At 36.9% G+C, this 11909-nt stretch overlaps 1 protein-coding gene and 1 long non-coding RNA gene across 3 annotated transcripts in view; both read left to right on the top strand.

Annotated features, from left to right (window-relative positions):
• oca2 (oculocutaneous albinism II) overlaps positions 1–4117 on the top strand; it is a 46933-nt gene extending 42816 nt beyond the window's left edge. For both annotated transcript variants that reach the window (XM_016679851.1, XM_007568421.2), the window contains exon 24: positions 3264–4117. In XM_016679851.1, coding sequence (XP_016535337.1) covers positions 3264–3351 — 88 coding nt within the window. In that variant the 3' untranslated portion in view covers positions 3352–4117. The remainder of the gene's footprint in view (positions 1–3263) is intronic.
• A 2230-nt stretch (positions 4118–6347) lies between these two features.
• Positions 6348–9200, top strand: LOC103149325 (uncharacterized). Its single transcript, XR_001664281.1, has 2 exons — positions 6348–7134; positions 7322–9200. It is a non-coding gene; the product is annotated as an uncharacterized LOC103149325 (long non-coding RNA).
• Positions 9201–11909: the final 2709 nt, after the last annotated feature.

Here is an 11909-nt window from a genome sequence, read left to right as displayed (position 1 = left end):
TATATATGGAAGGAAGCAACAAGTTGCGCATAAAGACTTATGTTATGCTATGGATCAATAAACACTCTGCAGACTCTCCTGCAACAGCGGCCAGTTGCTCCTTAAAGCTTCCCAACAGATCCAACGGGAACGTGGCTCGGGAACCAGTTAAAATGACCTTTAGGAAGCTGAGATGACCTTTTACAGTATTTTAAACTCATAAAAACAACCAAAAATGTTGCGAAATGTTCCCTCTTTTTTTATTTTTTTTTTATTTTGGAGAAAACCTTTAAAGGGACCAGAATTTTCAGAACAAATTTTGTATCTATTGAACGTTGATAGATACAGCATAGTTCTATAAATAGTTACACATATTTGTACAACTTTGCTGCCTCAATTCTACAAATGCTGGAACAATTAATATTCACTAAGTATTTCTACTTATTTTGCCAGACTTATGAGAAAGTTTGCCTTCCTTTTTCTATTTAAATGAACCTCCAGCTGCTACAGTCAGTGCTAATATGCCCCAGTCAGTTGTCTCCCGCTCTCAATTCATGAGATAACTTGACATTTCCATGTGCATATTAAAAAGGGAAATCCATATCCATAGGAATTTAAAAATAGCCGTAGCAGTAGGGTGATATTACTAACTTTAATTAACTTTTTGTAACAACTGACGTTTCTTTTAAAAAAAAAAAAATTCTTTATCCTCTGCAGTTTGTTTGACAAGCTAGCAGGAGACATGCAAACAATAAAATTAAACAGAATTTCTAAAACCTCCAACCTTTCTAAGCAATTTTAATATATGTTGCATATTATTTTAATTGTAGAAAGAAAGCAAGAAAATTCTCTGGTGCAAAATATGCTTCTGTACATGCTATAGGTCTAATTCAGCTGATTAATTTCAACCGCAGCAGACATTAAGCCCAAAGATAAAAGGTAATTCCAAATAATCAGCAACATGTAAAATATGAAAAAAATAAACATTGCATTGAGACATTACTTCCCATCATCCTGAATAAGCACGGGGGGCCAGTGGAGAGGAAGAACTCCCCTTTAACGGGAAAGAAACTCCAGTAAAATCAGGTTCAGGTGTGCCTGGAAAACGCATAATACTGATCCTTTCAAACGTTAGCATGTGGCGTTAAGATCATATGCTAACACTAAAACACATTTATAATCGCATCTCTGCCAAAGTTTGGACAATAGGCATTTCTTAATAAACTTTTATATTAAGAAACAGCAGTAGATCTGGCTGTTTCAAACTGGAATCAGGGTTAAATCTTATGTTTCAAGAACCAGGAATGAGAAGCAATAAATTAATATCATTGCTTCTCATTCCTGGTAAAACATTTTTACTGTTTCTATTTAATCCAAGGACATCTCTGTTTTGTTGTTGGCATATCCATCCAATAGATGAGCATGCACAGATGCCTCCTGCTATTTTTATAACCTCATGTTAGCATTACTAAGTGGGCTGCAGGTAAAGATTTTAATTGACTAAAATCTGCATAAACATTATGCATGTCCCCCACTATTCATGCTGTTCTAACCACACACAGGAGAATTGGAATACGAAGTTGTGTTTATGTTGGTAGGTGGTCCCTGTCAGAAATATTCATCAGAATAATTAGGGATGCACATTTTTAAAGTCTGTCAGACATCATAAATTTGCAGAGCTCAATAGAAATAGCAACAGAGCAGCAATGCCACATAGTTTTCCTGTTTCCTACACTGCCTTTGAAAAAATATATATATACAGCTGCAAGCATACAAAGACGTGGACGTCCACATAAAATGAGTATAAAATGTGCAAAAAAAAAAAAAAAAATCAGTCTCTAGATAAATAGAGAAATACAACCGTAATGGCTGGCAGCTTTTAGCTCTGGAAGATTTTGCAAATTCTGGACTCCGGGCATAAATATAAATGTGTGCCACACTTCCCAGATTATTATTTTTACTGAAATATAATCACCTACCTTCCACTTTACAGTTATGCACCACTTTGTGTTTGTCAATCACATAAAATCCCAATAAATCCCAATACAGTTAGTGGTCGCAAGGTGACGTAAAGCGGAAAAGTTCAAGGTGTATAAATACTGTAGTAATGGACTAGACCTCATCTCACACTGCATCAGTTTAGTTATGGAAACTTGCAATATGGCAGCTTTTCTTTAAAGTCACGATGTTTAATTACCGACATAAGATGTAAGTTTGTGAGGTTTTTTTTTTTTTGTCCTCCAATACTGATCTGTGTCAGAGGCTGGAGGCAGCCAGACTCCTGGCCCTGAGAGCAGCCATGTGTTCACATGGTCCACATCCAAATGAGAAACCATCTGCAGCCGAGTGAGGCAGCGTGTGAGACTGACGACGCTAATTCAGGAATAAAAACTGACACCAGCTTCAGTTGGGCAATAAAATAACTGCAAGTTACCCTACTGCATGGATAAAACATGATTAGTTTTTTAAAGATGTTGTGCGATGTGGAAAGTTCTTTATGCCTGAAGCTGCTGGATGAAAAAAAAGGAAAAAAAAGTTCAAATTATGTATTTTGAGCAGGTTAATGTTTGTGTTTAACAAGATGGTGGAGAGCAGGGGAGCGTTCAGACTGCTTTCATCATTTCCACTCTGACTGCATTATATGTTTAGGGATGGAAAGCACCATTGAAGGTTAAACAACACTGAACCTGACACAGTCTGGCACTCCGCCGTCTCTTTCAATCAGCAGCTTTTACATTCCTGACATCTTTGATGACTTTGACTATTCTGCTTTTTCACCTATCAAGTCAGAGAACTTGCAACGCTTCCTAGTAAAGTGCAGTAAAAAAAATTATTTGCCACCTTACAGATGTTTTTGTTTTGTTTTTGCTGTCTTGGCACACAAAAAGAAATAACAGATCCTTCATGAATACAAATTACAGTTCCTAAAAGAGGATTTTCTTTATTACTAGTAACAATGGTAATGTAAAATAAACCAGAAATTGTGTAAAAATGAGCAAAATTTTTAAATGTTTTTTAATCACGTGAACAAACTTATTCACTTATTTTACTTGCATTTTTTATTTAATGGAAACTTCCCAACTGCGGCATTGCGTTTTTTCGACGTTAGCCGAATATCGACGTTTTTGCGCAATGGAAACACAGCTACTGACAGATTCTGAATATGAAACACTCAGTGTTGCTGTATGAGCGCCTATTAGTGTGTGTTTGTTTTTTTTTTATTATTAAATGTGATGACGTACATTTTCTGGAGCGTTTTAACCACTGTACTTCCTGTCCTCCAGGCTGGGGTTCCCCATGATGGTGATGACATGCCTGGTCGCCATGTGTTACCTGCTGGCCACACACATCGGTCTGGGATGGAACATGTGAACCACGCCGGCCAAAGAGACGGAGCGTGTTGGCACACATCCATGTACGTTTACGTGTGCGTATCTGTGTGTGTGTGTGTGTGTGTGTAGCCACTCTCTCTAGGAGTTGCAGCTCACTGTAAATGTGATGTGTAAGCTGACCGACCAATCAGATTACAAGCAAAACATGAAGCACTGCAACCATGTTTTTTTTTTTTGTTCGTTTGTTTTTTTAAAGCACGGGGGATGTGTGGAGCATCAGGGACAGATTTACACGAATTTTGAACAAAAGTCGACTCTGAGAGAAGCGTTTCTTGGCTGCACTTCATGTCTGTGTTCGTGGTGCTACGGCGTCAAGAGGGAACAGCAGCTGCTCTCTGCCGTCTCTCATTTGGAAATCTGTTTACAAAAGATGTCAAATCATTTCTTCAATCACTTATTGTAACCTTTTAATGAAAGATGCAACTAGAGACTGCTGATTGTTTTGTACCAACTGAAACATCTGAAAAAGGCCCAGTGAAAGGGATTTTATACCAGTTTATTTCTGTATTTCACTGTTATGATCCCCAAATTTTCAAAGCAATAATTCGTTTTTCAGTTTTTTACACATTCTCCGATTGTGTCCGGTCATTTTAATTGTACTGATTGGTCCCAGACTGGGTCCCTTCACCCTGTCAAGCTCTGGTTGTTTTCTGTATTTATTGTACGGCTCAACAACTCGAATGTCTTCTGTGTTCTCCGAATAAACGTTTCAGAAGACGAATAATAAATGATGCCATATCTCTAGATTTTATTTTAGTCAGTGTGTTTTTCTTAAGTAGATGGAGGATGATGATGCAGCACGGACAAGCTAATTAACGTGTGAATTTAATTGTGTTTCTTATTTAATGGAAACGTCACAATTGCAAAATTCTGGGTTTTTTTTCTCAACATTAGCGGAATATTGTCAAAGTTTTGCTCACGTTTGTAAGGGAAATGCAGCTAGAGATTTCCCAAAAGGTCTTGTTTATTTAATTAACTAATCTTTAAGTTATGAATATATCTTTTTTCTTCAAACTCTGATCATTCAACACCATAAACACCACCAAAAATAGTCGGTGGCAGAATAATATGTTTGGCATTAGCAGAGACTTTGCCAAGTTTTAATGGGCACAGACTGAACCGAACCAAAAATGAATAAATGAATTTTTATTTCAAATGTGACACCATTTAATGAACTGGCTTTCTAATTTCACAGGATTTCCTGCCAAGAAGCATTTTTTGACCAAACCAAATTGTCCTACTTATTATGCAAAATATAGATTTAAAAAAAATGTGTTAAAGAAAACAGAAGCATCTCCTTGGATGTCAAACTGACTTTTTAAAAATCTGACAAATATACACCGAGTTCAGTTTAAAAAAAAATAAATGAAAAACAAAGTTATTCACAACAAACTAGCAACTAGTTGGAGGCAAGACGCTGTTGAGGATTAAATAAAAACCTGAAGTGGGGAATCAGAAAATCACTCAGCAACATTCTGCTTTTTATTTCAGTTTTATGCAGGTGTTGAAAGGAACGAATCAGTGAAAACATTTCAACCAAATTTACTGTCAGAAACTTTTCTTATAAAAAACAAACAAAAGAAACAAACGAAAATGGTCCCTTTGTTTAGCCAAATGTCTTACATGAACAAACCCTCCACAAATCCCAAACAATCCAGCGCCAGCTTGTTGGCTCGACTATTTCCTGTAAACTAAATAAGCCACTCGCATTATGGTGGCCTAAATAAATAGCTACCCTATTAGTTAAACAAAGCAGGCAGAACTAATTGTATGGTAAACAATTTGTGGACATGTGGTAATGTCTTACTTTTATGGTCCGAACACAGTTAAGTGGGTCCAGACACAAAAAGGTTGGGTGATGCAAAATAAAGATCTTCAATAGATGGGAACATAATTATTTCAGGGAGAAAGTATGTTGTTCATAAATACATTTACAGCTGTATTTTAATTATAGTTTTAGAGTATCAGTAAAAATGGGCTACACCAGTGTTTCTCAATCCTGGTCCTCACCGCCCCCCTGCTCTGCATGTTTTAGATGTGCCTCTATTCCAGAACAGCTGATTCAAATGATTGCATGACCACCAAGCCTGTTAATCACCCAGAGATACAATTCAGGTGTGAGGCAGAAGGGAAATACCTAAACCTGCAGGACAGGGTGGCGCTGAAGACCAGGGTTGAGAAACACTGGGCTACACATTCTTCCGATTTTTAAAAGTTTTGAAAAACATGTAAAATATCCCTTCCAAGGTTATTATGGTTAACACAAAATACCAAAAAGTAATAGAAATAAAAATGGTAATTAATGAGGGTAAACTATAACTGGAACTATTTCACGCATTTATAAAAGCAAAACATGCTAAAATTTAGGGGTGTGTAATTTTAGCGATTCTATAATCTTTATTGATATTTTTTTCCTCAGAAAGTATCGCTTTCATCTGTGATACATTAAATCTTACTTTGAGTTTTATGTCAAATCCACATGAATTAAATGGCAGCTTTCACACATAACATTTTTTACCCAGTTGCACATGTACTTTAAAAATGAGATGTAATGAAACAGTTACAATTAATTAGATAATGAATAAATTACATTATTTAATATAAGTGAATAAGACAAAAAAGTTCCTTTTCTGCAGAAACAAATACACAAAGCCAACATTAACATTTAAACAAAGCAAAAATATAACAAATGTATAACAAGAACAACATTTATTACACCAGTATTACACCATCAGTTCAATTAATTAAATCCAAGTCTATGGAACAGCCACACTCACTCTGTCCATCTAAAATCTTTCAGAAAATCTTGAATCGTATAATTTGCTGAATATCGTGATATATATATTGTATCATGATAATTTTAGCTGCATAATTAAAAAAGGTCAAAGTATGAAAAAACAAAAACTACGACTATATCAAATAAAATTAAAACTAAACAATATTTAACAAATAAAAACTAGCAAACACATTCTAGAAACTAGAACTGAATTAGACAAACAAAAAGTCACAGTGAAGTAAAACTAATATAATCCTGATCCCTTCCTCTTCATAATCACACATTACTTTGTGTTGGTGTATCAAATTAAGTCCCAAATTTGTGCTTGTAGTGTGACAAAGTCATGAAAACTTAAGGGTAGGAATACTACAAGACACTGTAATCCGCGTGCGTGTGTGTATTGAAACTACCTAGAAAATCAGACCAAACTGATTAATCTGCGTGCAGAAAATGTGGAATTCTGATTACTGGCTGATAATCCGACTGCACGAATTTATTAAAAACCGGTTCAATGGGAAAATACATTGGGGTTTCCTCAAACAAGTGTCTTCTTTCCCGTGGCTATAAGACTCCTGTTCATTAAATAGGGATTAAATGTGTTCTGGCCTCTGTAATTAAGACAAGCAGTGAAGGAGCTTAGTGGGATTCACTTTAAAGGTTATTTTTTAAAAAGCCTCACCTTACACACACTCTTACAACGGGGAATATTTGTTTCTTTTTCCGTCGAGGTTGTAGTGAAACTACGCCGTGTCTTTGTGAAGCGGCGATTGAACAATAAAGTTTGTCTTCAGAGTGTCGTTAGGGGGGCGGAAAGTGTCACAGCTGTGGAAAACAACAAAAACAGCAAGCGTACCGAGAGGCTGCAAATGAGCAAAATTAATGACTGCACTCTCCGGTGCAGATATTAGAACACCTCAGGCTATTCTTAGACAGCATAACTCTCACAGACAAACCACGTGAACAAGCTCCACTGGAGGAAAACAGCAGGTACAGCGACGGCTTTAACACCATTTCCTCCTTGTTTTATGTACGAGAGACTCAAATATGGACTTTATTGTTCATATTTACCGTTTATTCACCTGTAAAGGAACTTTTGCATTTTTAATTAAGTCCAAATGGTCTCTGTTTTGAATCTGCCTTACCATGTCCTCAGTGTTTTTTTTTTTTTTTTTAGGGAATAATGCCCAATCCAGAACAATGACAAACCGCATCGACTTGGCGCCTTATCTGCCCGATCTCCCACTATTTCTCCCCAGTCAAGATTTGGTTCCATCTGTCTGCTGCACTTTTCATTTCCTCTTCTCCTCCCGTCCACCTCCCTTTCTTCAGTAGCAGCTCGTAAAAAAATGTTGCAATCGCATGCCAGCCAAAGTTTAATTAAATCTTTTAATTCATTTTTTTTAGTCTGATGAGTATGCCAGATCATAACATTAACTGATTTTCTTTCATTTTCTGTGCTCAGACATGGTACAGCTGGTAAGCTTTAAAATGAGATATATTGTCATTATTTACACCTTTTCCAACACTATAACCTTTTTTTTTTTTTTTTTTTTGCTGCATTGCTTACAGTTGCTTTAAGGTGCTACTATTGTTGAAAGGTCAGGATTTCATCTTGAGTTTTTAGAAGAGGTATTTCCATCTCATTTACTCTCAGTCTCTTAAAGACAAGAAGTCTGCAGCTGGTTAAAATTGAAATATTGAGGGTAGTTATGTTTCTGACTTTTGTTTTTGATTTGTGTCTAATATCTAAGTTACTCTCAACATTTAAATTACATTTGCTCATGTGGTTGATGTCCATTGACTACAATGACCAAACTGTAGTCAATGGTCCATATTGACTACATTTGGATACAAATTGGTTACATTTGGCATTGTATCCAAATGGTTGGATACATTACCTCTTAAATAATGCATCCAACCATTTGAAATAAATTAAATAAAATCATTGGAGCCAAAAAACCAAACCTGAAGTATGTAAATGGCCTACATGGTAATGTATGATGACTGTAAAAAGAGAAACTATCATAGATGAAAAACATTACTTTATAAATATGATGTGGAGATTACAAAAAAAAACTTAATATCCCTCCTTAGTTTTATAAGTGCACATACAATGAGCTATGACAGTCATAAGATGAAAATAGTCCATTTTACATAACACTGCCCCTTTAAAAGTCTCTTTATTGGTGAAACCGACGCTGTAGTTACTTAGTATCGAATCCAGACCACATGTTTACAGCATCACCCACCACTACCTTTGGGCCTACATGCAAATCGCTAAATTTGCAAATCGCTAAAGAACTAACACTGCGCATGGCCCTGAACACACCGTCTCCACAGTGAAACACGGTGGTGGCAGCAACATGCTGATGGATGGAGGTTCATACAAGACAATCCCAGAGGACGACATGTTAGACTCAGCATGTTGAGGTTAGAATGGTCCAGTCAAAGGGAGCAAAGATTGAGCTTCATGTGAATTCAAATGGCATCTCAAGACTTCAGTCTGATTCGCAGGTTCAACCAGACAGGAGGATGTAATCTGATACAACACCTCATCGTGACGCCTCTAAGCCCGGAAAGTCTTAACGACTGCTACTCCACTCTGCTCAGAAACTTCCCAGAGCTGTTTGTGATAATTATGTTGCTGTTCTTGCCATTCAGGCAGCATTCCCTCATTGTTTCCACTTCAACCCACCAGACAAGACATTTCACAGCTAATGGCTGCCGTGCCTCTTCGTGGTCGGACCACGGTCTCGATCAGCGCTGATCAAAACTCACACGCTTTGTGCTGTTCTGTTCCGTAATAACACGCCATTTGCATATCTGTGACAGAAATGTATTAAAGTCTTTATGCCTTATTGTTTATAAGAATGTGTGAGGTGATGGGAAGTAAGACTGCCTGGCATCGACTTAATTGGATTTCTTATCTCAGCATTGTGTGCTTGATGAAAGAGACTATGGGTGCGAGCACAGAAGTCACGAGTCAAGCGGGGTTTAACTTTTCAAAACTGTTTTCTTCGTACTTGTGGTCAACGGTCGTTCAGGCAGGTTGATGTAATTTATCTGCTGATTAGGGAACAGGCACAGGCCTGCTATACGGGTCAGTTTTAACTTTAAAATGTTTCTACAAGCTATCTGATGAGATACTAAGTCAAGCTACTTATTGAGTCGACTTTTAAAATCTGTGTTTGCAACATTTGTTCTGCGGTATAGTAGTGTGAAAAAATAATTTTCCCTCTTTGGGATTTCCTCATTTTTTGTGCAATTGTCCTACTTCCGAGTTCGGCACATCGAACCAATTTAAATATTAGTGAAAGACAACACATGTAAACAAAAAGTGTAGTTTCTAAATGAAGGTGCTTGTTATTGAGGGAGAAAATCCAGCAAAGAACAATGAAAAGCGATTAGCTTAAACCGTGAGGCAGCGGTGGAAAATGACTGAACAACAGATGGGCTGATCAGAGGAGATGTTTAACAGCTGTGACTGGGAGAAAACTAATTAACACAAAGGAAGCTGAAGAGCTACAAACCTAAAAGGAAGAGAGAGGCCTGGCAAAAATATAAGAAAAATGAAATGTATAAGAAACAGAAAAGACTAAAATGTCTAACAATAAGGAAAAAGAAGCTGTGCTTCCATTGTAAATGTTCTCAAAAGTTTGTCAAAAAAGTGTTGAAATTGTGTCCGAAAAACACAATTTTGCAGCTTCCATTCAATAAGAAGTGAAATAAAAATCACACATGAATAACTTCACACAATAAATTATTAAAAAAAAAAATGTGCCATTGTCCACTTCCTGTTGTCTTCATCTTTTTTGGCGGTGGTGACATTTGGTTTTTGATCACGACTTGTGTGATACACAAAGTGTTTTGCAAAATAAAAACATTGGATATGGCCAAAAAAAAAAAAAAATCATTCTAGCACCAAAACATTTAATCAGAAAACAAGATTATTTTTGTTTTGAAATTGCTATGTTTCTAAATTCATATTTGATATATCAAATTGTGCAATTATACAGTCAATGGAAGCTCAGCTACAGAAAAATGAGCAGAATGTGGTAAAATTTGTAAAACAAAATTAACAAGGCTATGATGAAAACACAAACAGAATTTCTTCATCAGCCTGGAAATTCTAAATGCCAGTTTATCTCAGCATTGTGTGCTTGATGAAAGAGACTATGGGTGCGAGCACAGAGCTTAAAAAGTTAACTAGAGTGCTTATTCCTCTTTACATGAAATACGTCGCATAATAAAGTCCTCTGGTAATCAGAAAGTTGTGAGCTTCCTTTCGGTGCATGTTGTTTGTGGATGCCACAGGTTAAACGTAGCTCCAGCGTTCGGTGCTGAGGAACCAGAAAAACTGTGTAAATTCAGTCCATTTACCATTTATGATGTTTGGTTTAATGGCTCATTTCACGGAGGCACACTGTGATAAATACCCATTTACTTTCACTCTGCAGTTCGTTCAAAATGGAGGCATCCTGTTGTCAGGAAAAGTGAAGCACTGTGAATGATCAGCTCGAGGTGATGGCGGTTTTCGTCCGTGGCTTCACACATCTTGAAACACTGTCTCCACCTGAGCCGGGTTCGGCCTCGGAAGAAGGCTTTACGTCTTTATTTCTGACATGTAAGTGTAATTCGGAAAAATCGACCTTTAGATGCAATAAACGGTTGTGTTAAGTCCTGGATGTTTTGTGTGGCTGCAAAACACAAAGCTGGGACTCGTGTTTTGACCTGCGGGAAAACAGTAAGAAAAAAACAATTTGTTGATTTATTTATAGGTGTTTTCCCAGGGACAGCCAATCATGTCGCTGCTCTGTACTTCTGGATTGAAAAGCCTTATTGGATTTCAGACACGGGGAATTAAATTTAAAGGCAGACGTGGCGACACTTTGTTTCAATTTAAGACAAAAAACCCCCCAACAACCTTTAATAAATGTTTTTCTTTCACTGTTATGATTGTTTTTGCTGAGAAGCAGCAGCGATAGAAGATGACAGTCACTGCATTATTTTCTGACACATGTTGTAAATACTGAGTCACGAAGGGGATAGTTAACTTTTAAATCTGTTTTATGAATTGATTGTCAGCGCAAAGGGAAAGACATTCTCAGAAAAGTGGAAGGCAGATGGCCAACAGCGGCCTCCTGTTTTGGCTGATCTGAGCAAGTAAATGAGAAAAAGTCCTGAGATAAAAAAGCCAACGTCTCCTCCTCATCTCAGGTTTTCAGGAAACTAAGTAAATGCTGCAAATTTGCTTTGAATAATTGCTTTAATTGTAAACAAAAATTGATTACACTCCTTTATGTTTCTAAAAAAAACTTTTAATTCATTTTTTTTATCATTATCGCACATTCCAGATATAAAAAGTGACAGTAGTATGGGGGGGGGAAAAGCAGGAACATTGGGAATGAATCAGAAAAGCTTAAGCCAAAAGAACGACATGTAAAAAAAGCACACACACTCACAGGACACTCTTACACTTGTACTCCACCGTACCACTGGATATGACACATATACTGTACTGCATGTTACACTGATGTCACAGGTCTGAGCGGATTGAAGCAGATTAAGCGAAGTATCAGCTGTATAAGAAGAGAAAACGTGTAGACAAAAGAAATACAGAAGTTGAAAACCTTTCAGAAGTCTTGGAGTACTTTAGCACAAAGATTGTTCATCGATACACGAATGGCTAGGGTTAGGGCTAACCCTAACACCTTCAGAGTATCAAACATTGATATTTGTTACGCTGTAAGTTTGGCAGCTAA

The sequence above is a fragment of the Poecilia formosa genome, unplaced genomic scaffold, assembly GCF_000485575.1.
Source record: "Poecilia formosa unplaced genomic scaffold, Poecilia_formosa-5.1.2 Scaffold222, whole genome shotgun sequence".
In the NCBI taxonomy this organism is placed as follows: Eukaryota; Metazoa; Chordata; class Actinopteri; order Cyprinodontiformes; family Poeciliidae; genus Poecilia; species Poecilia formosa.
Note: the sequence above shows the minus strand (reverse complement) of the source record. Positions and strands in the feature narration are given on the sequence as shown.